The sequence below is a fragment of the Hyperoodon ampullatus genome, assembly GCF_949752795.1.
Source record: "Hyperoodon ampullatus genome assembly, chromosome: 2".
In the NCBI taxonomy this organism is placed as follows: Eukaryota; Metazoa; Chordata; class Mammalia; order Artiodactyla; family Ziphiidae; genus Hyperoodon; species Hyperoodon ampullatus.
The window spans coordinates 40484008-40511514 of NC_136915.1; the positions used below are offsets into that span (position 1 = coordinate 40484008).

General features: G+C 53.6%; 1 protein-coding gene across 1 annotated transcript in view; it reads right to left on the reverse strand.

Annotated features, from left to right (window-relative positions):
- TRABD2B (TraB domain containing 2B) overlaps window positions 1-27507 on the reverse strand; it is a gene marked incomplete at both ends in the record, with an annotated part of 218277 nt that overhangs the window by 31421 nt on the left and 159349 nt on the right. Inside the window, 2 exons of the mRNA XM_079727957.1 lie at window positions 812-986; window positions 7481-7627. Of these exons, the coding sequence (XP_079584083.1) occupies window positions 812-986; window positions 7481-7627 (322 nt within the window). The remainder of the gene's footprint in view (window positions 1-811; window positions 987-7480; window positions 7628-27507) is intronic.

The window sequence follows — 27507 nt, forward strand, 5'->3', positions numbered from 1 at the left end:
AGGTGGACAGCACTGTCATCAGGAGAGACAGCCATGGAGAAAGGAAGACAGAGTGAGGGAGAAGAAGCAGGAGAGGACCAGGGAGAGAGACGCTGAGCAAGTCCTGTACCTGTACCTGCGTGTCTGGACTTCCCAGAGCCCCAGGAGGGGCATCAAGGTCATGGTCCATATGGTGATGATAAAATTTGTATTAATTATCATCATAATGACGCTGAATATTGTGGCTGCCATTTTGAGTTCCTACTATGTGGTACTAATCTTTGCAACTATTGTACAAGGTAGGTCTTTTCAATTCATCACATAATTATTGTTATCACTGCCCAGTCATAGAAGAGGGACTTGAGCCCTTGAGAAGGTTCCCTCCGAAGCCATGCAGTCTGGAGGGGGTTGGGCTGGGATTTAGAGCCAGGGCTGTGAGACGCCAGAGCCGCCTTCTCCCCACTGGGCCACGTGGCCCTCACTGACTTGGCCTTGGCTCTGAGGGGTGGGCCCAAGCCTGGGCTGGACACTGGGAGCTGGCTTCAGTCCTGGGCTCTCAGCATGGCCTCCTGGGGCATGAAGGAGCCACAGAAGTTATCCTGGTTTTGGCAGTGGTCACTGCCCTTGTCCATGGGGACTGTCACAAAAGAACCCTTGACCAGAAGCAGGGGACCTGCTTTGGATTCCAGCTCTGCTGAATACTATGTGGCTTTTCCTGCTCATTCGGGGCCTCAACTTTTCCCTTTATGAAGTAGAGGTCAGCAGAGGGTCCAGCAACCCTCCCAGCCCTTAAGGATTTGGCCAATAATCCCTTCCCCACTCCGGCCCAAACCTGCTCCGAAGGCAAAGAAGCAGATCTTGTCTTCATTCTCCTGCAGAAGAGTCATGACCCTCTTCCCCATCCGCTCATTCCTCTTGTAGATGAGCTCCTGGCGGAAGTAGCTGTCGATCTCCTGGGCCGTGACCTGCTCGTGCGGCGGAAGGGTGGTGTTGATAAAGTTGGGCAGCTGTAAAGGCAAGACAGAGACTGCTGCCTTCAGTTCTTCCTGGAGCAGAGTGGCTTCCAATAAACACACACAGCCCAGTGTGGGGCTGGGTGACTTACCTTTATTCAGGTAACTGATGCTTTTCATCAGTTCCAAGATGCTTTGAGATGACTGTTGTTATCCCAGTTTCACAAAGAAAGAAAAAAGAGCGAAAGATCCAGAGATAGGTGGAGAGCCACACAGCTAACTAAATGGCAGAGCCAGGCTGGAGCCCTGGACGCCACCCTCACACACGTATCACTCCCACATCTCTGCCTTGTTGAACCTCGGCTTCCGGACACAGAGGTCCTGGGAGGCTCTCACTGTAGAACTGACCCTGTCACTGGCACATACAGGGAATCTGGTTCAGCAAGCCAGTGTGGAGGGTCAGCTGAGCTGTCTGCCTGGTGTAGCAAAAAGGCTGACCTGGGATTCAGGTCCTGTTCTGATGCTGTGTGACTTTGGCCAAGTTACTTAACTTTTCTGAGTCCAGGTTTCCTCATTTATAAGATGGGGCTGATGGTATTGCAGGGGATTGCATGAGATGATGGGTGTTGTCGTGGACACCCTTCAGCCCACCCCACTCTACAGAGGTCAGAGAACCTTTGGTTCTCCCAGTGTATCAGCCCTGGTTGGCCACTTTCTGTTGCCACCACTGTCTCTGCATCCCCAGCTCCACCGCTGCTCAGGACGTAACCCAAACCCTCCATCCCTTCTTGAAAATTTCAACTCCAGGACCAAGGCTTCCTTCCATAACAATGGTTTGTTCAACAACCTGGCTTGGAGCTATCCATATTTCCCAGCTCTTGACCCCATGTCCACACTCAGCCGCATGGCCTGGGGCCAGCATTTCTGACGTGTCCTTGAATGAGGCAGAGAGCTCCCTGAGTTCAGGGACAGCACCTCTGTCATTCCTGGGCCCCTGCTGCCTGGCACAAAGTAGGTGCCCAGCACAGGTTTCTGGAGCCTTGAACATAAAGATGTGCCTCACCACATCGCCTCCTCCTGTTCTTCCGTTCCTGACATGTTGCCTCTCTAACCTGCTCCAGTGCTGTGGCCTTCAGCATGTGGGTGGGGTGGGAGAGGAAGCCATGGACCACTGAGGACCCTGAGGCCATGAGTAAGAATACCTGCTCTTTCCCCACAATCCACCACTGTGAGTCTAACCTCCAAGCCCTTGCTCACAAGGGGTGCCCCCTTCATCACTCTGTCTTCACCAGTCCAGGCCCAAAGCACAGGACACAAGGCCTAGCTGACTTCTGAACTGGCCAGATGGAGAGTCTAGCACGAGGAGACTAATTTCCTGCAGGTTTTAGCCCAGCCACATGGAGTCTAGAGCCACTGACGAGTTGTCAGCCCTCTTTCTGAGGAAAATGGAGGCATCAACGGAGGCTGAACCCAGAGGGACTCTGGGGAGGCTGGGACATCTGCCTCTGCTAGCTGTTGGCCAAGGACCAGGGCATTCCCTGAGTGAGAGGGGCTTCTCTGCCAGAAAGGCCTGATACGCTGTTCTGGGAGGAGCAGGACAATGATATGACTGGTGTGCCCTAAACTTGAGCAGTGCACAACCTAGGTAGCTGTACGCAGCAGCTCTGCCAGCGCCCAATCCGGGCCAGCACAGAGTTGGTGCTTGGGGACTGTTTGGCAAATGCATATATGAAGGAATAGAGTTCTTACTCGCTCCCCTAACCATGGAGGGGACGCTTGGCAGCCCTGATAAAACAGGCCACACTTGGACTTGAGGCCACTATAGGAAACACTGCAGGCTTCTGAGTGGGGGAGGAGCACAAGAGAGGCTGTGACTCAGAAGGGTTATTTCTGGAAACCTGGCCCTCGCAGGCTTCTCTCCATTCCTTGGGTATGGAAGAGAATGTGGGACGATGTTGCACCGACCAATAAATACTTGTTCAATGAGTGGATGCATGGATGAATGGACGGGCTCGCAGGCAGCAGCTCTGGAGGTTGTGAATGTGAGTCCTGAAGTCAGACAGCTGGGTCAGCTCGGGTTGGAATCCTTTTGCCACTTACCAGCTGGGTGGCCTCTGTAACTCACAAGTTGCTTGGCCTCTCTGAGACTCAGTTTCCAAATTGGTCATATAGGGGTTATATATATTGTTATAGGAATTAAACAAGATCAGTTTTGGAAAGTGCTTAGCACAGCACATGGTACAAAGGAAGTCTTGACTAAACGTCAGCTTTGTACAACTAGCCTGGAGGATGGAGCTGGCTGCATCATCTTTCCCCTCTGATGGCAGGGGCTACAGTGAAGGGTGGCCTTGGACAGGGGATAGAGATGGAGATGACAGAGAGATGGCCTCAGAACCATCAGAGAGCCTGAAGGCAGCATTCTGCTTCCCTTCCCCTATCCCAAGGGTCCAGGCAGAGGCTTTCTCCCTGTGATGTGTCCAGCCCTCCCTCCTCAGTTCCCTGACCATGAGTGTGCATTTGTGTATGATGAATCTCCATTCAATCTTTAGGGAGCTTGAAAAAAAAAAAAAAAAGAACAAGAACTAGAAAGTTCCATGTCAAAGCCACAAAGAAGCTGGGCTAGCCACTGGGTTCCCTGGGCTGCCCTGCAGCTGGCTGACATTCTCTGCATGTTTCATGCTGATGCATCCTGGCACCATGCCAAGGATGAGGCCTGGCTGGATGGAAGCAACTTAATGATGTGATTAGACTTGTTGGGAGTCTTAAATCTCTTGCAACAAGTTCAAGTGCAGGACGTACGATAACATTTTAAAGAGGACACGTCGGGTCCCCAGGACCCTAAAGTGATAGGTCCAAGATGGAGTGATGAGAAGATGGGCCAGGCAGAGCTGGAGTGGGGCTGTGGGGCTCCCCTGACCCCCGACCAGTGCTGGGTCAGGTCTAGTGGTCAAGTGCTCAGGTCTGCTGATGTCACAACCTCAATGTCCTCATCCCTTCTCTTTATCCTGTCCATCCAACAGACACCTTCTGAGAACTTCCATGGGTACAACCCTGTGTCCAGCTAGGAGGTCACAGATAAACCTCAGACAGGGTCTGCTGCCCTGGATGAGGCTCACAGCCAGTGGGGATCAGAAGACTGGGGCACACATGTTTTAGAGGGCAGTGAGGGATGTGGGAGCCTGGAAGAGGCCCCTAATAGGGTGACATTGTGTCTTGGTTTGTTCAAGACAATCCAGGTTCATGGCTACGGTAGATTGCTGCATGTCTATTAATTATTCTGACTCAATTACATTTGACTTTTACTTTCAATAGTGTCTGAGTACGGACAATAAATATATATGGCTATTCTACACCTAATGCAGGCTGGGGGCTCAGAGAAGTCTTCCCAGGGGAGGGGCCTTTGGATCACCCTGCTGATCTGGGGGCACTGACAGTGCTAGTGACTGGAGAGCTGCAGGAGGCCAGGGCCTCAGCCATTTCTGAAGGTGAGATGGAGCGGGGGTGAGGTGAAGCCGACCAAGGGTGAGGTGTGCCTGGCCCTTGTCCGCCAGTTTGATCATCCTGGGCCCTGCATCTGTCCAGCCCCGGCCTCCAGAGGCCGCTGCAGCAGCCTCGGCACTGCAGCCAGAGACATCTCTCTGACCACGTCCCTGTGTGGCTTAAACACCCCAGGGTGTCGGCCCCTCAGTGAACACTCTCACCCCGATATGGTCAGCCGTCTGCTTTGCAGGTCATTCCTCAGGACCTCCCACTTTCCCGTGACCCTGCCACGCAGCTCGCTCTGCCTGCCAGCCCCTGCCTTTGTCCACACCTGGCCAGACTCCACTCTCAAGCCTGGTCCAATACCACCTTCACCTGCAGCCCTCCCCAGCTGCAGGCGGTGACTGCCCCCTCCAGCCCCTGTGACGTCGAGCCCTCCAGCCGCAGACCCCTTCTCTGTTAGCACACGGGCACTGGATTTAGCCTTGCTGCCCTGACACTGGGCTTGTCTGTGTCTGGGGGCGGGGCTGCCTAGTCCCTCCCTTGAGGGCTAGACTCGGCCTGTGCACCCCTGGGTTGCTATTCTAATCTGAGTGGGTCAATCTACCTGTGCTCTCTGCTCTACTTCAAGTACAGGCACTGCCAGGAGACCCCCGATGTAGTCCACCTGTCAGAGACACGCCAGTGGTTCTGGACACCGCGCAAAGAAAATCTGAACTTGTCATCCCCCGGGGTCACCCCCTTCTTCCCTCTCTCTGCTTAGTGTCCTGCCCTCCGTGGCCAGGGCCCTGTCCTGCACACCACACCATGTCACGGCCAGGCCATCCTGAGTGGTGACCGGGTACCCCTCAGGCACACAGCTCCCTGGCTGCTCAGGGCTCGCCAGCCTCTGCCCAGCAGAGGGTACGGTGCTAGGCTCTGTCACAGGGTGGGTGGACGGCTGGTGAAACACCTGTGAGCCTCGTGCTGCCAGGGTTCTCCTCCCTCTCTCCTCTACCAGAGAGAGTCAGGGCAGCCAGAATCCCAGCCTTCTATGCAGGGCCTCCACATTCTTCCTCTCCCTCACTCTCTGCACTGCACCGAGCACAGCACACGCCTGCGTTTGCCCGTGCAGCATTGCTCACTGATACTCACTCTGTGCCATGCCCTGCACTGGGCAGCACGACGACAGTGGACAGCACACCCTTGCTCTCGAGGAGCTTGGGGTCTAGCGGGGTCCCTGGCTATGCCTCCAGCCCAAACTCTCAGCCCTCCTCCTGCTGTCTCTTGCCTCCAGCTGGTCTGCATGGTTTCCTCTGCTGGAATGTTCTTCTGCCTCCTGTCTGTGGCCAATTCAGGTTCTTCTCTGACCTCTCTTATTTCAGGAATTTTTCCTTCTCTCTCCAGCCCTGCTCCACCCCTACCCCAAGCCCACCTAAATTCCTGCTCCTGCCACAGGCTCCAAGGGCATCCTCTACTTCCCCTCGTAGCAAGGATCATGCTTCGGTGCAGTTGCTTGTTGAATCTACCCTTTTTCCCTATGAGACCCTCAGCCCCATGAGGGCAGCTCTCTCTGGTGCCCCGCCATATCCCTTTCCATAGCACTGTGCCTGGCATTTATAAACTATTTCCTTCATTCATCCAATATCTACTGAGTCCTGCTCTGTGCCAGGCGCTGCTCTAGCCAATTATCAGTGAATAAAACAGACCCAAAATCCCTGCCCTCAGGGAGTTTATGCTATAGTGGGAAAGGACAGACAATAAATAATGACTGATCAATGAATCAAGATATATAAGTGTGTGAGAAGATGATAAAGGCCATGAGGAAAAGTGGAGCATCCTAAAGGGGACAGCTTGGGGGGAGCGGGAGGGGCGTCAGGTTGCAATTCTAGACCCGGTCGGGGCCCGCCTCACTGAGATGATGATATTTGCATTATGTCTTGAAGGCAGAGAGGGGGTGAGTCGCGGTGATACTTGGGGAAAGGCCTTCCTGGCAGAGGGAACAGCCAGTGCAAAGGCGAAGTGTGTGGGTGGGCTCATGGGTCATCAGGGAGGCCTGCGCAGCTGGAGTGGCATGTGGCGGGCAGGGGGGTAGGCAGAGGACACGGGGTGGAGGCTGGGGAAAGACCACGGGGCCATGCAGGCCATCACAGAGACTCTGGCTTTATCCTGAGAAAAATTGGGAGCCTTTCAGTGTCCTGAGCGGGGAGGTGGCCTGTTCTGACTAATTCAGCTGCCTCTTGAATGAATGAATAATCAAGCATCAGACACAGAAAGCACAGGGGGCCTAAAGGTGCCCGGGAGAAAATCTAACCCCATCCAGGGTGTCAGGGTGGTTTCGCAGGTGAGATGACACTGGACCACGGCCCGAGTGGGAGGAAACTGGGAGGGAGGAGCCTGAAAAAAGGCAGAGCTGTGGGAAAGGGCAAGGTGCATGGGGAAAGTGCTACAAGTGGCGGAGGTCAGCAAAATGAGGTCTTTGTGGCAGGGGACCTGGGCTGTGATGAGGTCCATGGAGGGTAGGACATGGAGAGGGGGCCGTGACTGCCTACGAAGTACCTTGGAATTTATCCCGAGGGCAACGGGAGGCCTGGTGGAGCCATGCTCAGCTCCTCGGTTCCCACTCACTGTCTGCCCAGCCTGGGATAATCTTTCCTCTAGGACTAGAATCAAGGCAGAGAGCCCTGGGCTGGACTCAAGCCCAAGCTCTGAGCACCTGTGAGCTTTCCCTTTCCTGGGCTTTAATCTCCCCAGATGCTGGACTAAACCTCAACGAGGCCTCCCTGTTCTTACAGGCAAAGCTTCCAGGGTCTAGGCCCCAGAGTCACACACACCAGGCTCAAGCACTGCTCTTGACAACTTGATAACAACTAATAAGTGGTGTGGCCTTGGGCAAGTCTCTTCCCCTCCTTGAGCCTCAGTTTCCCCCATCTATAAAATGGGGATGCCCAAGCTCCTGCTTACCATGGCTGGAGAGAAGATTGCCTGTGCCTGGCACAGAGTAGGTGTCTAATAAATGCCTTCCTATGGGCCTGGCCTTGGGAACTGGTGTCCCGGAGCCTGCCCGGGCTGGGGGAGGGGAGCCTCACCTGGGATGTGTCGTGGTTGAAGATGACAGCGTTGAGGTCCCCGCAGTTGTAATGCTTGATGAGGTCCTCGGTGGTGTAGGGTGCCTGCAAGCTCCCGGCCCGCACACTCTCGTGCTGCAGCAGGGTCTGGTTCAGGGCAAACAGCACCTGTGCAGAGGGAGGAGAGGCATCAGGGCTGTGCTCAGGGACCCTGGCTGAGGCCCCTGACCCCTCCAGGACCGGCCCTCCTCCCGCTGGACTTTGGGGCAACAGGCCTGAAACAGGGTGTGTGAAAAGATGGGAGGGGCCTGACACCAGCTGGCACCATCCGAATATTCCATGTCTCCCGCTCTTCACTCACTGGGCTCTCACCACGTTCAGCCTGCTCTCATCTCCAGCCCTTTGCCCTCAAAGGTCCCCAGTACTGCTCTGGGCATCAATATCTTATCTAATAATGTGGCAAAGAGAACCCTAGTTGTGTCCAGGTTTTGGAATGATGGGCGAGTTTTTCTTTTGACTCCTTTCTTCTCCAGTGCCTAGATAAGTTCTAGAAGGAGCACAGACTCATTTTGGAATCAAGAGCACCCCCAAACAAAGCAAAACCAACAAATGAACAAAAACCCAGAAAGCCCATTAGATGTCAAGGCTCAACCCAAATGCCACCTCCTCCAGAAGCCATCCTCACACCAGGCAAAGGCCTCAGGAGCTGAGCCCCCAAGTCAGATCTGTGCTGCCATTCAGCATGTGTTTCCTCCAGCCCCTCTGTGCTCTGGGCCACCGTGCCAGGCCCTGGGGACACAGCTGTGCCCAGCCAGACCTTCCAGGCGTTAGGATCACTTGGAGTGCTACACAAAAATATCAGAGATTCCAGAACTGGAATCTCTGAGGTGGAGCCCAGGATGTGTATTTTTAACAGGCTCCCTGGGAACTCTTTAGTGGTCCAATTGCTTCTGGCATTTGAGGACCGTGCCTCTAATGGAACATGACCTGCCCAAGGCACAAGGCCCTGAGAGATGATCTAAAATGTCCCATTTTAGATGGGGAAACTGAAGCCCAGGAGGGGAGGGGAAGTGGCCAATTCTGCACAACTGGGACTAGAGCCAGCTTCACACAACTATGCATCTCAGACTCCTTTGGCCAACAAAAGGGAGGAGCTTGACCAGTCAGTGGGTTATTTAGCACAGATAGAGGGAAAAACAATCGCAATTCTTGTGCAAAACGCCAGGAGGTGGTCTCGGGCCACGTGTCCTCGCTGTTTTCCCAGCTCCAGCCTCCCTGGCAGTCCTCAGGCCCTGTTCATCCTGTCTGCACACTGTCTTGGACAACACACCCCCAGCCTTAGTCCACCCGCACCAGTTCAGGCCCAAGCCTCTCTCACTGGGTCCACTGCAACCCATGCTCCTCTCTGCAGACTCCCCCCACTTCCCACCTATCCCATATTCTTCTGCCACAGCTATCCTTTAAAAACACAAATCTGATGGACTTCATCTTTCTTTCTTTGCTCAAAACTTTCATGGATGCCTCCTGCCCAGGGGATAAAAGCCTAGCTCTTCACTGGAGCCTGCAAGGCAGCCGCCTGGCTGCTGCTATGGTCAGTGACCTTGTTTCCAGCCCCTGTGTCTCCAAATGCTAAACTACTCAGCAGTCTTCTGTCTCTGTGCTTTGTATATGCTGTTCCCTGTGCATGAGAAACCTCCCGCCTCCGTCTTCCACTTGCAAATCGAGACTTGGCCTTCCAGGGTCTGCTCAGATGTCTCATCCATGAAGCTTCTCTGACCACCTCAGGGCTGGGTGAGTCCCCTCCCCAGAGCTCCCACAGTCTCCCTGTGTGGCAGAGTGATATCGTAATGGCCCCAAACCTTAACCCCTCCCTATATACATACCCTTGGCCATGGAACTCTGTAGCTCCTTCACATTCTGACTCTGGACTTGCTGCATTACAAATGGAGGCCAGCATTACAAGCCTCCATAGCCCAATGGAGGAAGCATGTGCTGCTGTTACACACATGCTGCTGTCTTTTACACATCCACATTGCCTTGAGAGTAGCCCAGGCTGGCCTGATGGAGGGTGAGAGGTATGCATGGCAGAGCCCAGTTGCTTCCGTTGTCCCACCAAGGCTGTCCCAGTCCGGCAGACAGCCAGCCGGCTCCCAGACAAGCAAGTGAGCCCAGCTGAGCCCACTGAGACGGCCTGCCTGCCTGCAGCTGGGCCCAGACACGTGAGTAAATGCTTCACAGCACAGCTGTGGTGAGAGATGAGCTACCCACCCTGCTTCCCTCCAGCAGGGCGTGAACAATAGATTGTAACTGCAGTTTAGCTACCTGTCTCCGCCCTTAGGCGATGAGCTGCTTGAAGACAGAAATTGCATCCTATTTATTTTTGCATTGGCAGAACTCAGCACTGTGCCTGGTAGAGGGTGTCACCCATCCTTTCTTTAGTGCTTTGACACCTGCTGTGGTCAATTCATAGTTCAAGGTCGCTCAGTGAGCCCTTCAGACGATCCCCTAGAACTCTGGCATTCTGTCTGCACTTGGGGCACGCTGCCACCACGTGGCAGAAGTTTCCTCCAAGTGGCATTAGCCACGTGGTTCCAGAACACATAATCTGAACAAAAAAGCTCAGGCAATAGGTACACAAAGTCTGGCTAAAATACTGTCTTGGGCGACTGGGCCAAGCTTGTCCTTGTGAGATCACCTCCACCCATCCCCTTCTACTTTTGTGTCTGGTTGGGCAGGAGAGCTGGATTGCACTGAGCTCTGGCAGCCCAGCCTGCTTCCCATAATGAGCTGGCTGGAGATGAGGTCAGACCCCACCATCCCAACTCTGGGCCTTCTCCAGGCTTCCAGGTTCTGGCCACCACCCCTGAAATCCAATCTGCAGCCACCTGGCACAGGGTGTCGATGGCAGCAGTGTGGCTGGGGATGGATCGCAGCAGGCAGAGGCCTTGTTGCCGTGGACATCACTAAGAGAACAGGCACTTCCTCCTGCATAGCAGATGCCTGGGATGAAAGCGTCCAGGCGGGCTGGAGCGCTCTCCTCCTCTGGGGGCTGGGACACACAGACTTCCTGTGTCCACACCCTGGGCTGCACACACCTGCCCTGCTGCTTCTCAGTGCTGGCACCACCTGGCCTGTGCTGAGGTCATCGGCTCAGGCGCCCAGAAGACCCGGCTGGTGGGGGGGGAAATGGCCCCCCGGACCCTCTTAGACACATGGAGTCACTTCTGCAGTCATGTGGCCCTCGTGGAGCTGGGAGGTGTTCTAGTGAATGAAGCACGTTACAGCCTGCAGGGCGCTGAGAACAGTCCTGGCATGTAGTGAGTGTGGAATAAATGCTTGGAAGAAAATAGTTAGACCTAAACCTTCCCTGATTGGAGCTAGAAGGGCCCAGCAGTTTTTCAAACCTTTTGTAGCCATGGAATCCTTTTTTGTTGTTATTGTTTTCCAGAGGAAACTTACTTGGAACTCAAAATGTGTAGCAGATAGAAATGGGAACATGCCCTCATTGAGGTAAAGGAGGCAGGCTATTTACCTGAAGTCCGCCCGGCTCAATGCCACCCCCACAACAGACTCCCAGTGTTTCTCTGTGGAACCCACAGGTGCCCTGGAGCCTCATTTGAGAACCACTCATCTCTTCGTATGCCCTCTTCACATGGAAGAGGAGAAAAGACAGGGGTCCGGAACAGGCAGGATGAAGCTTGCCCAAAGGCCACACGGCGAGCTGCGGGCAGAGTGGGCTCCCTGTTCCCTGACCCCCAGCCTAGGACCTTTTGCTGTGCCCTGAACCATGTCTGGGGCTGGATTTCCCGAGGTCCACTGGCACAGTCCACATTCATCTCCCACACCTTGCCATACCCATGTTCTTTCAGGAGCCTTGTGAAATAGCCAGAAAACAGCTAGGGAGAATGTATTATTAACATGTTTAGAGGTAGAACACTGAGATCAGATTATTCAAGAAGCACCTCTAGTGTGGCGCAGCCGGTGTGTGGTGGAGCCAGGACTGAAACCCAGCCCGTCACTGCAGACTCCCCTCAACCCCCATCACAGACCCCGGAGCTTCCCTTGGTTGTGGCACTTATCCCACTGAGATGTCTATTTCAGGTAATTCCCTGTTCCCTGCCTGTCTAGACTGAGAGATGGGTGAGGGCAGGGAGCCTGCCTCTCTGGTCACTGCTGGATAGCAGACATTCAAGAACTATGAGAGGGAAGGATGCTGACCCTGAATCCCATGACCTTCCCCCTCTACCTCCTGCCTCGTATCCATCCTCTGCAATTTGTGAAGCAGTCCTCATCCATTGATTACTAAGGTCACTATGTTTATTGAGCACTTACTATGCGTCAGAAACTCCCTAAGCTCATATTAATTTATCTAACCTTGACAGCAACTCTAACGTAGGGCTAGTATTAGCTCCATTTCATAGATTGGGGTGGCAGTAGGGGGCAGTTGCAGCAAAGAGATATTAAGTAGCCCACTGAAGGTGACAAAGCTGGAGAGGGGTGGATGTGAATTCAAACCTGGGCCATCCAGCCCTGGAACCTAACCTCTTAGGTTAGGTTCCCTCTGCTCTCTTTGGGAGAGAGCCAGCAGGGAGGTGTCCCTATTCACAGATGGGAAAACAAAGAAGCAGAGGGGAAGGGGACCCAAGGCCACATGGCTTGTAAAGGACAGAGCTGGGCTATGAAATTACTTTTTTCTAGCTCCAACCAGGTTCCCATGACCAGGACTTCAAAGTAATATGTGCTTCTTCATGTGCATTCTTGGTGCTTCCAACAGACATAGGGAAGTGACACTCATTCATTCATTCAACAAACATTTACTTTCTATTGATTCTCTGCAGGCATCTGGTGTTGTTGGATTAATTGGACTTGGTTTCCATCCACACCTTTTAGAGGCAGATATGCCAACGGGCCTTTATAGTAGAGGATGGTTGGAAAGTGGGGCCTTCAAAGCCCAGTGCACGGGTGCGAATAAGTGCCTTGCTCTGATTCCTGTTTCCCTGTCATTCACCCTGAATCCTCAAGCCTGGCCCTGCTCAGATTCCCAGGCCTCAATGCCTTCTGCTCCCGGCCACTTCAGAATAACAAACCCTCCTCGCCCGTAGCCTCGGTGGCCCACTCTAGGATAATGTTTATGATAAGGCTTTGACATGAAATAACAAACACGGGGTGAAGGCGAGAGCTACCTCACTTCCCCTGGATGGCCATGTGTGGAGGCCCGGCCACCAAGAGCCCCTGAGCATCCTGGTGGCATCCCCCGCCCCCACCCAGCGGTACTTGCAGGCCAGGAGCTGGCCCGCAGCGTCTGCTGAGTGTAGGACTGGAATTTAAACACATCTTCAAACATGGGCCTCGGATGGAGGGAGGCAGGCGCCAGGAGGGTGGGTACAGGTTTATTGTTCCAGATCCGTCTAGTAAACAGTCCTGGATGGGCTGGCAGGGTGAACACCGAGGCCTGTGTTCCCTTGTCGGCCCAGCAGCCTCATCGTGAGGGAAAGGCCGGACCCGCTTAGTCAGGAGGGATGTTTGAGACAGGCCTGGCTCTCAGGCTGGGACTGTCACTTCTCACCCACCCCGAACTACAGGGAAGTCACAGCAAAGGCCCCAACCCACTCGGCGGTGCTTACTGAGCACCTGGCATGGGCCACGCACTGTTCTAGGTCAGGGGATTTAGTCAGGGACAAAGCAGACCCAAATCCTGCTCTCACTGAGCTTATCTGCTGGGGAGGAAACAGAGAATAAATGAAATAATTAGTAAAATGTTAATATTTAGTATGTTAAAGACACAACAGGAGTTCCATTGAACTGGAAGTTCAGACTGCCCTCTATCACTTTGAGGTCCTCATGCCTCTAAACCAACAGGCAAAGCTGGGAGTTACTGGGCTGGCTGGGGGCCTGGTCCTGATGACCAAGGTGGAATTGGAGGTGAGGGAGAGCGTGTCTGCGGCGTACGATATCCCTTAGGGCATCTCAGTATTACCAGGCCCTGTGGGTAACTAATGTCAGTGGGAAACTACAACGACCCAGTGTAGGCAGCCTAATGGCCCAGACCCTTCAGGAATGAAGGTTTGGGTCATCCCACCAGGTAAAGAACCACAGCTAGCTGAGGAGCTTGCAGAAGGCAAAGGGAATAGGTCGTGATGGGGGTAACAGAAGAAGGTAGTTATAAATACCAGCTCCGACCACGTGACCAGTTACAGAAACAAGGACTCTCCTTGTCTGGAGTATTTCTTCCTTAATTTGTTAAGACTGTGTTTGTGTATAAAATCTTTGTTTTCTGCTGTCTCTTCTTTTTCTTTTCTTCTCTCCTATCAAGTAACATAAGACATATTGACTTTATACCATAGTGTTTAAGTATTGTTAACTCAAGTACTCTTAAGTATTGCATTTAAGTTATGGTACCTCAAGGAGAAAAGTAAATAAATACCACCCAAAGACTTTGCACCCTCTTTTGGGGAAGGCACTAGCGCGTTTTGGTTGCAGGCAGACTTGTAATTGTTAGGCATAAGTGTGACCTTGTTATTATCTATTTGGAGATTAAGTGTGATTTAAGGAGATACTGTATGAACGCCAACTTGACAAGGGGTGGACTTGTGATGGTTAATTTTGCCGACCTGACTAGGCCATGGTACCCAGATATTTGGTCAAACATTCTAGATGTTCTTGTGAAGATAGTTTTTAGATAAAATTCACATTTAAATCAGAAGACTTTGAGTCAAGCAGATTATGCTGTATAATAATTGGATGAGGTGGGTCTTATCCAATAAGTTGAAGCCCTTAATAGATAAGACCAACCTCCCTGATGAAGGGAATTCTGCCAGCAGAGTGACTTTGGACTTGAACAGCAGCATCAGCACTTCTTCCCTGGATTTCCAGCCTGCCAGCTCACCCTGTAGATTTTGGACTTGCCAGCCTCCACAATGCATGAGCCAATTCCTTAAAATAAATCAATCTGTACGTATATATGTATATGTCTGTCTATCTATCTGTCTACTTATCTATCTACACATGCTATTGGTTCTGTTTCTCTGGAGAACCCTAACAAATACAGTATGTGTTACAAAGAAAAAAAGAAACAGAAAAGGAGGGCAGAGAGTGATGAGAGAAGGGGCGACAGCAGGTGCAAAGGCCCCGCGCATACGCAAAGAGGAGCAGAGGTCAGGGTGGCTGGAGCTGAGTAAATAAGGAGAGTGATAGGAGATGAGGTCAGAGTTCATTGGCATGCCAGGTTCCATGGGCCACAGTAGGGATGCTGAGAAACCATCCCACACCTTTCAGAGAATGGATTGTTATTCCCACATGACATATGAAGAACCTGAGGTCTTGAGGATGGTGAAAGTACTTGCACAAGGTCTCACATTGAAGAACTGGAGCTGGAATTCAAACTCAGGTCCAGCTGACAGGTTCTGGGTTCTTTCTGCTGCCCCTGGGCCTGGCGAACAAGCTGCCTCCACCCAGCCACTGGTAGGAAGAACAGACAAACAGACAAATAGGGGCCAGTGTGTGAAGTCCAGATTCTGAGTGGTCAGCTGGGAAGGAGGAGGGATGCTAGGACCTCAGTCATGGGGCCTGCTTAGAGCTGACATATGAGGAGAGGAAAGAGGTCACCTGGCCAAGGAACCCCACCTGGAACATGGCCTCCTGCGCTGTTTCTACTCTTTGCCCTGCCTGATCGTTCGGCTCCAGCCTTGTGCAAACTCATCCTCTCAGCCTCAGGACCACCTCCCTTGCTCCCCCTTCTGCCTGGAACCCTCTTCCACCCACCAGCTCCCACTCCCCTTTCACTTGGCTGCAGAGGTTCCCTTCTCAGGAGGAATTCCCTGGACCATGGGCCGGGCAGGTCCCCCAAAGCACTGTCACTTCCTGGACAATTGCGCTCACCCTGCTTCATTGCTATTAAATGCTCCTTCTTCCTGCTTGATGGTGAATGCTCCAAGGGCAGGCAAATTGCCTTTCTTAGTCGTGGCTGTTTCTCCAGCACAGGGCACAGTGCCTGATACTTACACAGTAGATGCTTGAGAAATACTTGTAGAATGAGGGAATGGATGGATGGATGAAAAGCTGGACCACTCATCCCAGGACCCCGTCCTGAGCAGCTCCCTGCTGGGACCCAATACCCCCAGGGCACAGAGGTGGCAGCTGAGCCCCCTGGACCCTGGGCCACATGTCTGTCAGCCCTGAGGTGGGCTGGGGTGAACGGCAGCTCTGCTTCACAGGAAGGTTTCTCCAGCCTGGGCGAGATTTCCTCAAAGGTTAGAGCCTGCCAGGCTCTGGCTGAGGTTTATTTATTCATTCTTTCTCCTTGCTCCACTGACAGCACCAAAGCAGTGCTGACGACTTCCTCGCTTCCTTCTCAGTACGTTGAGTCCCCCGGCCCCCGGCACAGAATCCTGTCTCCGGACACTGCACCACCGAGCAGCAGGCTACCAAATAAACACAAGGTTTCCTGGAGCGGGGGACTGGCTCTGTGCTGGCAGGTAGGACCAGAGCTCCCATCTCCATCTGAATCTCCACCACAAAGCCCTGGGCAAGCCATTTTCCTTCCCTGGGCCTTGCTTTACCCACCTGCGAAAAGGACCAACTCACACATTCATTGAATAAATACTTATTGACCACTTCTGTACCAGTTGCTCTTCTATACCCTGAAGGGACAGCAGTAAACACAGCAAATAAAGGTCCTTGTCCTAATGGAGCTTTCATTCCAGTAGGAGGAAGCTGACAATAGACAAAAATAACCAGTAAAATATGTTAGAAAGTGATGGTTGTTAAGGAGAAAATAAGGCAAGGAACATAGGAAGTGTCTGTGTGTGTGTTGGGGGATGACATTTTATATAAGATGCCCAGGAAAGGCACAATGAGAAGTCACATTCGAGAAGAGATCTGAAGGAGATGGTCATGTGAATATCTGAGAGAAGGAAGGATGTTCTGGGCAGAGGGAACAGCAAGTGCAAAGGCCCTGAGGCAGAAGCGAGCCTGATGGGTGTGAGGAGCAGGAAAGAGGCCAGCGTGGTTGGGAGGAGTGAGCTAAGGGGAACTAGTCGATGAGATCTGTCTCGGGCAGAGACCCAGCAGCAAACAGATGGTGCACTGCCAGTGCAGTGAGCTCCAATGAGGTAAGTTCAACTGAAAGGGTGATTGAAGCACACTGAATGATGGGAATATTCACAGAGGTGTGGACAGGAGACGGTGGAGCGCTGAGGAACAGTGGCAGTGGGAAGCTTTCCTGCCCCTAAGCCTTAAAGGGAAAGGGGGCGGGGTCAGGGACCTGAACCCAGCCAGAGCCACGGCCGTCAGAAGGGACCACAGCTACCGCTCAACGGCCTGGACCATGGTGACCAGCAGGGAGGAGGGCGTGGGTGGGGGGCAAGAAATATCCCAGCTTCCTTGCCCTCCTGCCTGTTCATCGCCTGCCAGCGCTTCCCACTGAAATCAGGGTAAGGGAGGCAAGGTGATGTTGTGTCACTGCAGGGCTCAGAGCTGGGAGAACAGAGGGTCGATCTGGAAAGGCAAGGGGGATTTCCAGGACGCAGTCAGAAAGGTAGGGCGGGGTTGGTGGGGAGCACGTCCCGTGGGGCCTGTGGGCCTCAAAGGCCTCTGGCTTCCCCCAAGGGGGATGGAAAGTCCCAGAGAGGCTGAGCAGAGGTGGCTGCAGTAGCTATGTTGCCGTGGAATCCAGGGAGATAGGCGTGAAGCAAGGAGATGAGACTGAAGATGAGAGGGCAACTGTCTTCCTCCTAAAGAGGAATCTCTGAGCATGCTCCTCTCTCCCCTCCCCTTACCCTGTCCCCAACCCCAGCCACAACCCAAGAACTTGGACTTGGCTTCTAGCGCAGACGTTCCCTGCTCCGTGGACGCCTACCAGTTGGACCTCGGCGATGCGGCCACATCCTCCAGCTGCCGTGCAGTGTGGGCTGGCTGAGCCTTCTGTGCTTTCCTGGGCGGGCAGCGGAGGCTGACTCACCCTAGCTTGCTTTCCTTCTTTTCTCTGGATGCCTAGTTTCTCCACCCAAAGACCACCCTTAAAGATCCCAGCATTCCTCTTCTGTCCTTCAAGTCATGCCAGGAAAGGCTCATAAATCCGGAGCCACCCACAGGAGGAGATTAGCATTCTGCTGGGTAGGGAAGCTAACAGCCGGGCTGAGGCAGGGGCTGGGCTGGGGGTAGGGACAGGCCCAGAGGCTTGGGGTCTCCAGGAAGGGAGTTTGTATGGGGTCTGCCCTGCTGGACGGCAAAAGGGTCCCTTGCTCTTCAGTTTTAGGCACAGGTAAGCCCAAGGGAGGCTGGAGACCTAGATTCTGGTGCTGCAGACTCTGACTCCAGACCAGTTGTGGGCCCACTTTCTGGTCACAGGTTCCCCCTCTGAGACACGAGGATGTGGGAGTACTTCTCAGCTCTGCTTGTCATGTTCTATGAGCCCAACATTTTGGGACGGTGACACCCCACCATGTCATGATTTAAATTGTCTACGGTTCTAGGCACTTGGCACATGGAAGCTCATTTATTCTTTTTTTTTTTTTTTTTTTGCGGTATGTGGGACTCTCACTGTTGTGGCCTCTCCCGTTGCGGAGCACAGGCTCCCGACACACAGGCTCAGCGGCCATGGTTCACGGGCCCAGCCGCTCCGTGGCATGTGGGATCTTCCCGGACTGGGGCACGAACCCGTGTCCCCTGCATTGGCAGGCGGACTCTCAAGCACTGCGCCACCAGGGAAGCCCTCTCATTTATTCTTTATAACAGCCCTGTGAGGCCAACATTACTGACCCCATTTTACAGACAGGGAAACCAAGGCTCCGAGAAGTAGGTGACATCAATGCTCCCCCACTGTTAGGGCTACTTGGCCCCAGCCTTAGCTCTGCTCAGTGTGCCAAGCCCTCCCTGACCCTGGGGTCAACTATCTGTCATGAATTTTTTTTTTTGCTCCCCCCAAATCACTTCTGATCTCCTAAGTTGAATACACACCGTGAATAGAGGAAAAAACCAAAATGTATCAGAAAGTCCCACAGAATCATCTAGGCTGGCCTATTTCCAGTTATAAAGCTTTGAGGAACTTCAAGGTGGTGGATGAGTTGGAGAGAGAAACAGGTAATTATAAAACCCAGGGGTAAGTTAATGATAAAAGGGGAAAACAGGGGCCTTTGGGGTCGCAGAGGGGGTTTGTGATGCAGCCTGGGAGTTGGTGAAAGAATCAGGCTTTAAGCTGGGCTGTGCAGGATGAGTGGGGTTGAGAGAAAAGCGTGTTCAAGGCAGAGGGGCTCGGAAGTGCATGATGTGTTTAAAGGCGTGTCAGGAGTTAGGCCCAGAGGGGACCTGGTGGCGAAGGGCCTTCGGTCTCAGGGGGAGGGCTCCACGCTCCACCCAGCCCTTCTCTGCTGGATGTTCTGACAGTGGGCTGGTCACCTGTGGAGGCGGAAATAGCTGGGGAACCACAGATGAGCAGACTGAGACTCTCAGAGGGACAACGGTCTACTCGGCAGGCAATCAGTTGGCGGTGCCCATGGTTACCATCATCATCATCATTATTGTGAAGCGGCTGCATCCATTGGTTGGCAGGATGTAGTTCTTATTTTTCCTGCTGTCTCAGACCTGCCTGCTGACACAGCTGCCTAGACTTCAAAAGGCAAGTCTCCATTTTCATTTGCAAAATCAGTATGAAATTCCTAGAGGGCTTGTCTAATTCCTTCTGGTCTGACCACACAGCAATTACCAATTTGCAAGGAGGAGTGGGGAGCCTCCCGAGCCCTGGCAGGGAGGGGACCTCTGTTCTGCCTGGGGCCTGGGCAGCAGCTAGAGACAACGGATTTGGGGTGGGCAGGGACAACGGATTTGGGGTGGGCCTGGGGTGGGAGGTCGGGGGTGCCAGCTCTGTGAGCACTCGGTGCTGATGAGTGAAATTGTTTCTCCGCTAAGTCACAGGCTACAAGTGCCACGGAGACCAACCACTTAGAGCAGCAGAAGGGGCAGGGCTCTGACCCTGACTCAAATCTGGGTCCTGCTACATTCAGGCTGTGTGAGGTTCCCATTCTGGTGATGTGCTGCCATGGGAACATGGGCCAGGCCCTTCTCCTCTCCAGGCCTCCGTTCACCCATCTGCCAAGTGGGGAGAATTATACTTGTCCGCCCCGCCTAGGGAGCTAGCACTCTGAAAACCTTGGAAAACATTCCCGTCCTTCCTTAGGGAATTTTAAGAAGCTTCTGTTCCCTAAGCAGCAGTGGGGCAGCTCTGAAGGGGGGCAGGAGCCAATGTATGTGGATTATTCCCATTCACCCCTCAATGATGAATATGGATTTGTGCCAGGCCCAGTGCTGGGCGCTGGGGCCATGGAGCCACATCAGCACCACTTCTAAACTCAAGGAGCTCAAGGTCAAGGGTAGGGTGGAGCACGGCAGGAGGCACCCAAGGAAGGCTTGCAACCAGATGCTCACATCACTTGTGAAGCTGGGCCCAGGGATGGACACAGTGCAGTGGGAGCCCAGTGGAAGGGGGGCTTGGGCAGCCAGGGGAGGACCGCACACGGGACTCACAGAGGAGGTGCCCTGCAGTGATACCTTGTGAGAGCACACAGCTACCATGCAGAAGAGAAAGAAGAGGAATTCCAGGCAGCGTCAAAGCCCACGTAAAGGCTGGGTGAAGCTGGCCAGTTCGGGGAAGTGAGGACGATCCCCTGGTCCAAGCGCAGCGTATGTGGCTGGTGAAGGGCGTGAGCTGGGACTGCAGCAGGGAGCTGGGGTGAGATCCGGAGCTCAGACTTTATCTAGAGGACTATGGGAAGCCATGGAAGTTATACAGAAGGGAACGACCAGTCAGACTTTCGATTTAGAAGCCGCCCTCTGGCTGCTTCACTGAAAAAGCATCAGAGGAGCACAGGTTACAGGCAGGAGACAGTCTTAGCCCTCTTGGGGCTGGGAGAGGTGAGGAGGCCCCACCTGGGCCTGGGGGGCTTTGGGGATGCATGGAGGAAGTGAAGGCAGGCTAGAATTCCAACTCCTTTCTGGCTTGGTTGTTCTAGAAGCCTACAACTCAGGGCTCTGAGTCTCTCCCCTTTCCCACTGGCCCATCTCCCCTGCCCTGAATTTCGGGGCTGGGTCCTCACTCTCTCTTCTTCCACTCCAGGAAGCCTCGAGCCCCACTTGGGGGAGCAGCTGGACGGAAGAGGAGCAGGCCCTGAATGGCAGGAGGAAAAGCCTGGGACTGGCATGGGACCTTCAGCCTTGAGAGCCCAGGGAACGGACACTCTTGCTAGAGTACATCAAAGACAACAGCTGCATAGAACTTGGCCTCACGGACAAAACTACAATACAGTCCCAACCTCTCCAGCTTTTTGCCTGTTCAGTCACAGGAGGAAATTCTTGGCAGCAGGACGGGAGCGTTGGAGACTCTGGCTCTGCCAAGAGAATGTCAGTTGAGGGAGGGCCCTTAGATCCTGCTTGGGATCTCATTGTCTAGAGAGGATGCTGTGGCCCAGAGAGGGCAGGAAGGTGCCCAAGGCCACACAGCAAGCAGGGGGATGCAGACTAAGACAGGCATGAGGCTTTACTTGAGCAGTTTGGGTCTCTTATGCCCCCTTATCCCTTCCTTCCCCCCGCCACAGAAAAGGAAAATGTTTTTAGACCGGAGGCAAAAGAATGTGAAGTTGAAATCTGAGCCTTGGGTCTTGGGAAAAGAATACAGAGAAGTCAGACGTATTCTGGATGAGCAGAGATCTGCTTACCCTGCAGACAGGAAACACTCAGGGCTGTCCAAGGCCTGCTTCTGCGCAGGTCTGACCTGGGAGGGCAGGCCGAGTGTGAGCCGATGGGAACAGAGAACTCCTGCCAACACTGCTAGGTAAAGGGCCAATCTACCCGGGCAGAGGAGGAATGCTCAGCCTCTTAGCTTCCTGCCTGCAACCTTCTCTTGGGGCCTCAGGTCCACGCTGGCATATTCCACTGCCTGGCCTGGACCTGCCACCTGGGCCCTGACAGATCAGGGGCAGGGGTTCTTCCTGGCCCCCACTTGTCCACACCCACACCCTTCCTGCCCCGCCTAGAAGCTCACCTCCTCGAAGAAGGCCTCCCTTCAGCTGCAGTCTTTGTCTTCTCTTTCTGTGTGCTTCTGCAGTTGAGAAGGGCACCAACAGGCCAGAGTTTCTTTCTGCCTTGTGGTGTCTGGGGCTCTAAGAGACTGTGGGTTGTGTAAGAATGTGTGTGTGCATGTGTGTGTGAAAGGGAGAGATCAGATGGAGACAGAGATAGATAGACGATCGACAGATTCAGGACAGGTGTATGGACTGCCCTGTGCACTATCCACGTCAGTAAGAGTCCTGACGTGACTTACGTTCGCACATGTAACAAAAAACCCCTCTATGCCAGGCACTGTGCAGGACTCCCAGGAAGACTCAAATAAATGTGATTTAGTTCTACTCCTTCCTGACACCAAGGCGCCCCATCAATCATCCTCCACAGTTCAGTCTTTTCTTTTCTTTTTTTTTTTTTGCGGTACGCGGGCCTCTCACTGTTGTGGCCTCTCCCGTTGCGGAGCACAGGCTCCGGACGCGCAGGCTCAGCGGCCATGGCTCACAGGCCCAGCCACTCTGTGGCATGTGGGATCTTCCCGGACCGGGGCATGAACCCGTGTCCCCTGCATCGGCAAGCGGACTCTCAACCACTGCGCCACCAGGGAGGCCCCATGGTTCAGTCTTCACGCTGGCCCACCAAGGTCCTCTGTGATCTGGCCCCTGCCATTTGTGGGTCTGCACCCTCATCCCCTCCACTCTCTTCCTGTTACTTTTATTTCCACTTGCTGTTGGAGGGCACTGCAAAGGATGATCTCGGACCTTGAGGCTCAGGATCTGGGCTGTACCCGGTATGTTGAGCATCCCTGACCTGATGCATGCCCACTGGTTCTGGGCCTAACAGGGGAAGGGGATGCTGTGTGTGGGCGTGATCTTTGAAAACCACAAATGAGGTCACAGCTCTCCCAGGCTCAAATCCTTCTTGGCTCTGCTCTGCTCTAGGCATAACCTCTGACTCCTTCAACAAGCCTCTCAGCTCTGCTTGGTGGGCCTGCCTGCCTCCTCAGATTCACCTGGCTTCCTGCCCTCCCCGCTCTGTGTTTTCAACACGCTGCCTTGACAGGTTTTATTTGAGTGTGTTCTTTTGTTCCCACTTCAGGGCCTTTGCACATGCTGGTCCTTCTGCCATGTGTGCTATTCCTGTCATCCCTCTCTTTTTTGCCCCATTAACTCCTACTTATCTTTCAGATAGTGGTTCAAGCATCACCTCCTGAAAATGTCTTCCCTGATGTCCAGATCAGTTCAGGGGCCCCCATTCAAGTCTCTGCTATACCCTGTACTCTTTCTTCAGCATACTCATAATAGTCTGCTTCATATACTGGCATATATAATCATTTGTTTAATGTCTGCTTCACCTAATAATAATTTTAACTACCATTGATTAGCCACTTATTCAATACCAGACACTGTACAAAGCTCTTTACAAATATGATTTCATTTAAGACCCCAACAACCTTCGGAAGTAGTTACCATTTTTATCACATTTTACAGATGAGGCAAAGGAGGCACAGAGTTGCTAAGTGACTTGCCTGAGGTCACACAGCCAGTAAGCGGTGGATGAATCAAGATAGCCTGGCCATTTTAGCCACGTGCCAGTCTTCCGCCCACTGCTGTGGAGACATGATGAGGGTGGGGACCATGTCTTCTCTGCTCATCCTCACATCCTCAGCACCTAATCTGGGACCTGGACTCGCAGCCACCCACTAAAGGGAAGGAAGGAAGGAGAGGCTGGGGTGCCAGCTGTTGGAAAGACAGCCAGGAGCAGCCTCCAGAGGCCATGTCTTCCCTGCCTCCTGGCTCCTGAATCAGGGAAAGCTAGTGTTCAAAACCAGTAAGTGTATTTTTGCAAAAGAGATGGGACAGGCAGAGAATGTAGACGTGGAGCCAGAGCTGGGCAAAAGCCCAAATGTGGACCAGAGCCTCGGGGTTTGGAGGGGCCTCAGAAAATCATGTAGCCCAAGGCTTCTCAGCTGCGGGGTTTCTTTTCAAAGTCCACTCCCTCCAGGGAGTGTCTCCCTGGGGACATGCCACAGGTCCAGGCAGAGGGCTTGTTGGTGTAGTGGCAGCAGCTCATCTCCCACCCACAGGCCAGGCCATTGCAGGGCACTGACATGGACCGTGGAAAGGGCTCTCTTTCTACAGTCCTGATGTCTGTCTCCTGGAGGCTTTCCCTTCCGCTGGAGGAGCTGACCTGCTTCTGAGACTGGCATCTGTTCTGGAGATGAGGGCCCAGTCCCTTCAGGGGACACAGGGGGCCCCTTGCCGTCCTCCCCTTTGGCCGCACTCAGACCCTAGCAGGCCGCGGCCCAGGAGCAGGCCTGGGAGGTCAGTAAGCCTGGGAAGCTTCCCCCCAGCTCCCCGGCCCCCCTTTGAAGGGGATCAGGTTCCCCCACAAACATAATTGAACAAAAATATGAGAGAAAAGGTCTTTGTTCTCCCATTTACAGCGTCAGAAAATATGTAACAAATTAGCTGTTTATGAGGTAAGAGAACGGGGCTGTGCGCTGTGGCCAGGAGGCATGGCTGCCACACAAGGGGCCCTTTCAGCACACTGAGTGCAGGGGGCAGCCCAACTGGGAAGGACAGCTCACCGGGCCTGGCACCGGCAGGGCAGACGGAGGCCCCACCTGACCCCTGGCTTGGACGGGGTGAAGCTTGGTGAGTGGGCACAGGGCGCCAACCAGTCAACAAAGAATGTGGCCCGGGGAAGGGCCAGGCAGCCAGCGAGCAGGAGCGGGGACCTGGGGAGGCCTGGCTTCCCAACCCACCTCTGACCGGCTCCCCTGAGTGACCCCGCTGACTTCCTCCCCTGCTGGGGACCTGCTTCTCCACCCTGAACAGGAGGGCCTGTCCGATGCTCTTGGGGCACACGTCCACCTGCAGAAAAGCCTAGGTGATGGCTTCCCTGCCCGTTCCTCTGAACCTTAGCGGTGGGGAGGTGGCTCTTGGCAATGTGCAGGAACTAAAAAATCAAAATATCTTTGATTTTTCTTCCGGGGTTTGATCAAAAATTCCATCTGAAGCACCAAACAGAGGATGTCGTTGAGGCCAAGGAGAACCAGTGAAGGGGTGGTTGGCGGAGCCGGAAGCAGCCTCCTCAGCGGGGAGAGGGGAGAGCGCTTCTCTCTTCAACCTTGCCTTGGCCGTTATTTGCTTCACCAGCGTGTCCAGAATAGCAAGGGGCGGGCTGAGAGCATTTGGAAAGAGCTTCTTTGGGCTGTCCTGCTTGGTGATTCTTGGAGTTGGGATTTCACATGCCTTACTTGTCCTACTGTGGTTCTGATGCCCTATGACCTTGGCTTTGGCATCTCCATCTCACAATTTAGTATTTCTTTTTTGTGTCTTAGGTTTGCATGATTTATTTCTTTTTTAAAAATTTATTCATTTTTATACAGCAGGTTCTTATGTTATCTATTTTATACATATTAGTGTATATATGTCAATCCCAATCTCCCAATTCATCCCACCACCATCACCCCCCTGCCCACGATTTGGTATTTCTGATTCTGTAGTTACCACGTGTTCCTGGGGCCTGTGTTTCCCCCATGTCCTTCACGCTGCTGCAGGGCTAGGCACATGGCAGGCCAGTAAATACCCTGCAGGAGTGCGGGGCTGGAGTCTCCCCTGCTGCAAGCCGTGTCTGGGACTCTCAGTCACACGGTCTGTGCTCACACTGGCCTGTACTTTCCTCTCCAGCCTCACAGGGGCAGGAGGCTCATGACGGCCCCAAGCCTCTAAGAGCACATGCTAGTTGAGAACATGGGTCCATGCCAGTCTGGTGTAAGGAATCCCTGCGAAAAGCGGGGTGTTAGTCTTCGGCATGAATATCCTGAGTGTTTTGTCTGCAGGCACAAACACATCGCTTTCCTGGATCTGATTTTATTTATTTTGATTGGATCTTAACAGTTCTTTACGAGGCTGAAACCAAAGCTGCCTGAAGTCCCTGGGAGACTTGCTAAAACTTCAACTGCACCCAGTTTAGCAGAGCAACTTGAAAGTCAATCAGCGGTGAGGGACAATCTGCCTCATTATTTCCATTCCTGGAATCTGGCAGCAGATGGAATTCTGGGCCTGGTGTGGACGCGGCACAGGGTGAGGAACACAGCAGGGTCTGTCGACCCCGGCTATGTCTGTACAGGGTCTGGGGCTGGCTGGGCTGATCTTTCCTCTGAGTGTGGGTGGTACCAGGAAGGATTTCCCACTTGGGGAAACAAGGGCCATAAGCCCCACAGACTCCAGGTTCAAGGCTGCTACTCCAGACCTGTGTGGGTCAATCCTGTAGATACAGGATTCTGAGTACCTATGTGGGCTGAGCCCTTGGTTGGGTTCTGAGGAAGGATGGATGGAACTGGGCATAGTTGCTATCCTCCAGGAAGCAGCTGGGAGACACTGGGGCAAATTCTTATAGAAGGGAGCCAAGGGCCCTGGGAGCACTTGGGGCTGATGCCTTCTCCATCAGGCCTCACTTTCTCTGTGAGGTCCAAACCACTCCCAACTTAAAGAGGTCACCCCCCCTCCCCAGGCGCTACCATTTTCTCCACTCGCCACCTTTGAACACATGATGCTAGTCACTCACTTATCACATCTCCTCCCACTAGAAGGTAAGATGCTCCATGAGGGCTGGGATATTTGTTTTGGTCACTAATATCTCTCCAGCCCCAGTACGTAAAATGTGCTCAGTAAATGTCTGGCACATGAATGAATGAATGAACCTCATGGCATTTTAATACCAGTGACCATTCCCGGGGCCTCCTGTGCAAGTCCAGTGCCCCAGATCTCTATCCCTTCAGCAGCAGGGTGCTGGTGCTGAGAAGGGAAGACAGGGCTTATATACCACCACATCTAACTGTTCACTTGACAAAGCTCAGAGAGGGGTAGGGGTCTGTCCAAGGTCATACAGCACAGGAGCACATGTTTGGACAGACCTTAGGATGTGCCAGTGGATCCTTCTGCTTCCTTGCCGGCCCGTGAGGGCCTGGCCCACTCCAAGCTCACCAGGGCACCAGGAAAGAGCCCGTGCAGGGAAGGAGGACCAGAGGCTCTTGGCAAGGCCGGCAGCGTGGGCCCCACCTTGCTTCCTGACCATCCTCCCCTGTCGGTCTCACTTCCTGCACTCCCTCCCTCCCAGCGTGGGAATAACAGTAAGTCAACTGATGCCGTATATCACATACTGAGAACTTTGTAAACGCACATATAAAATCTCAATGAATCCGCTCCCCAGTTCTGTAATGATGAATACTTCAGTCTGAAAAATAACAAAACTAGGCTCAGGGAGGTGGAACAACTTGCCAAGGTCACACAGGGAGTGGGGGAAGTTTTTCCCTGAGTGTTCTGTCCTTGCTCCTGGGTCCCCCTGTGCCAGGTGTTTGTGGTGCCCGGCCTGGCATCCCTTTCCCTCCCCTCCCCTCCTGCAGGAAGTCCCTCTGGTGAGCACAGGTTCTCCCCCTCAGCTGACAGGGGTCACTGTGTGAGAAGATCCAGGGCATCACTTTCACACAACGATACTCATTGCGGGCAGTAAGGGAGTCGGAGGCTACCGGGCAAGTGCTGCTCTGTATAAGGCTCTGTGCTGCGGAGCCTTGAGAGGCAGACAGAGAATCCCTAGCAGTCAGAGGCTCTGGGTTCAGGTTATGGCAGATCAATTCACCTCTCTGAGTCATCCATGTCTTCCTCTGGAAAATGGGTAGAAGAACGCCCATGGCTGTTGAGAGTCGTCGTGGGTGAACTGTGGGAGCCTGATTCTGCACAGGACTCAGCTCTGGGAGCAGGAACCAGCATGGCTCCAGCTCTTGGGATGGGAAGGAGCCCGCCTGTCTCCCAGGCCTGGAGGCCCTGGCAGTGCTGCTGCCCGGCAAGCAAGGGACTAGGGGTGGGTGGCGGTGTGCCATGCCTCTGCGCAAGACTGAGGGCTCTTGAGCAGCTGCAACCCACCCCAGACCACTGCAACTTCTAGAAAGTGCTTTTCACACTGAACTGGACCCTGCCCGCCCATCTCAGTCC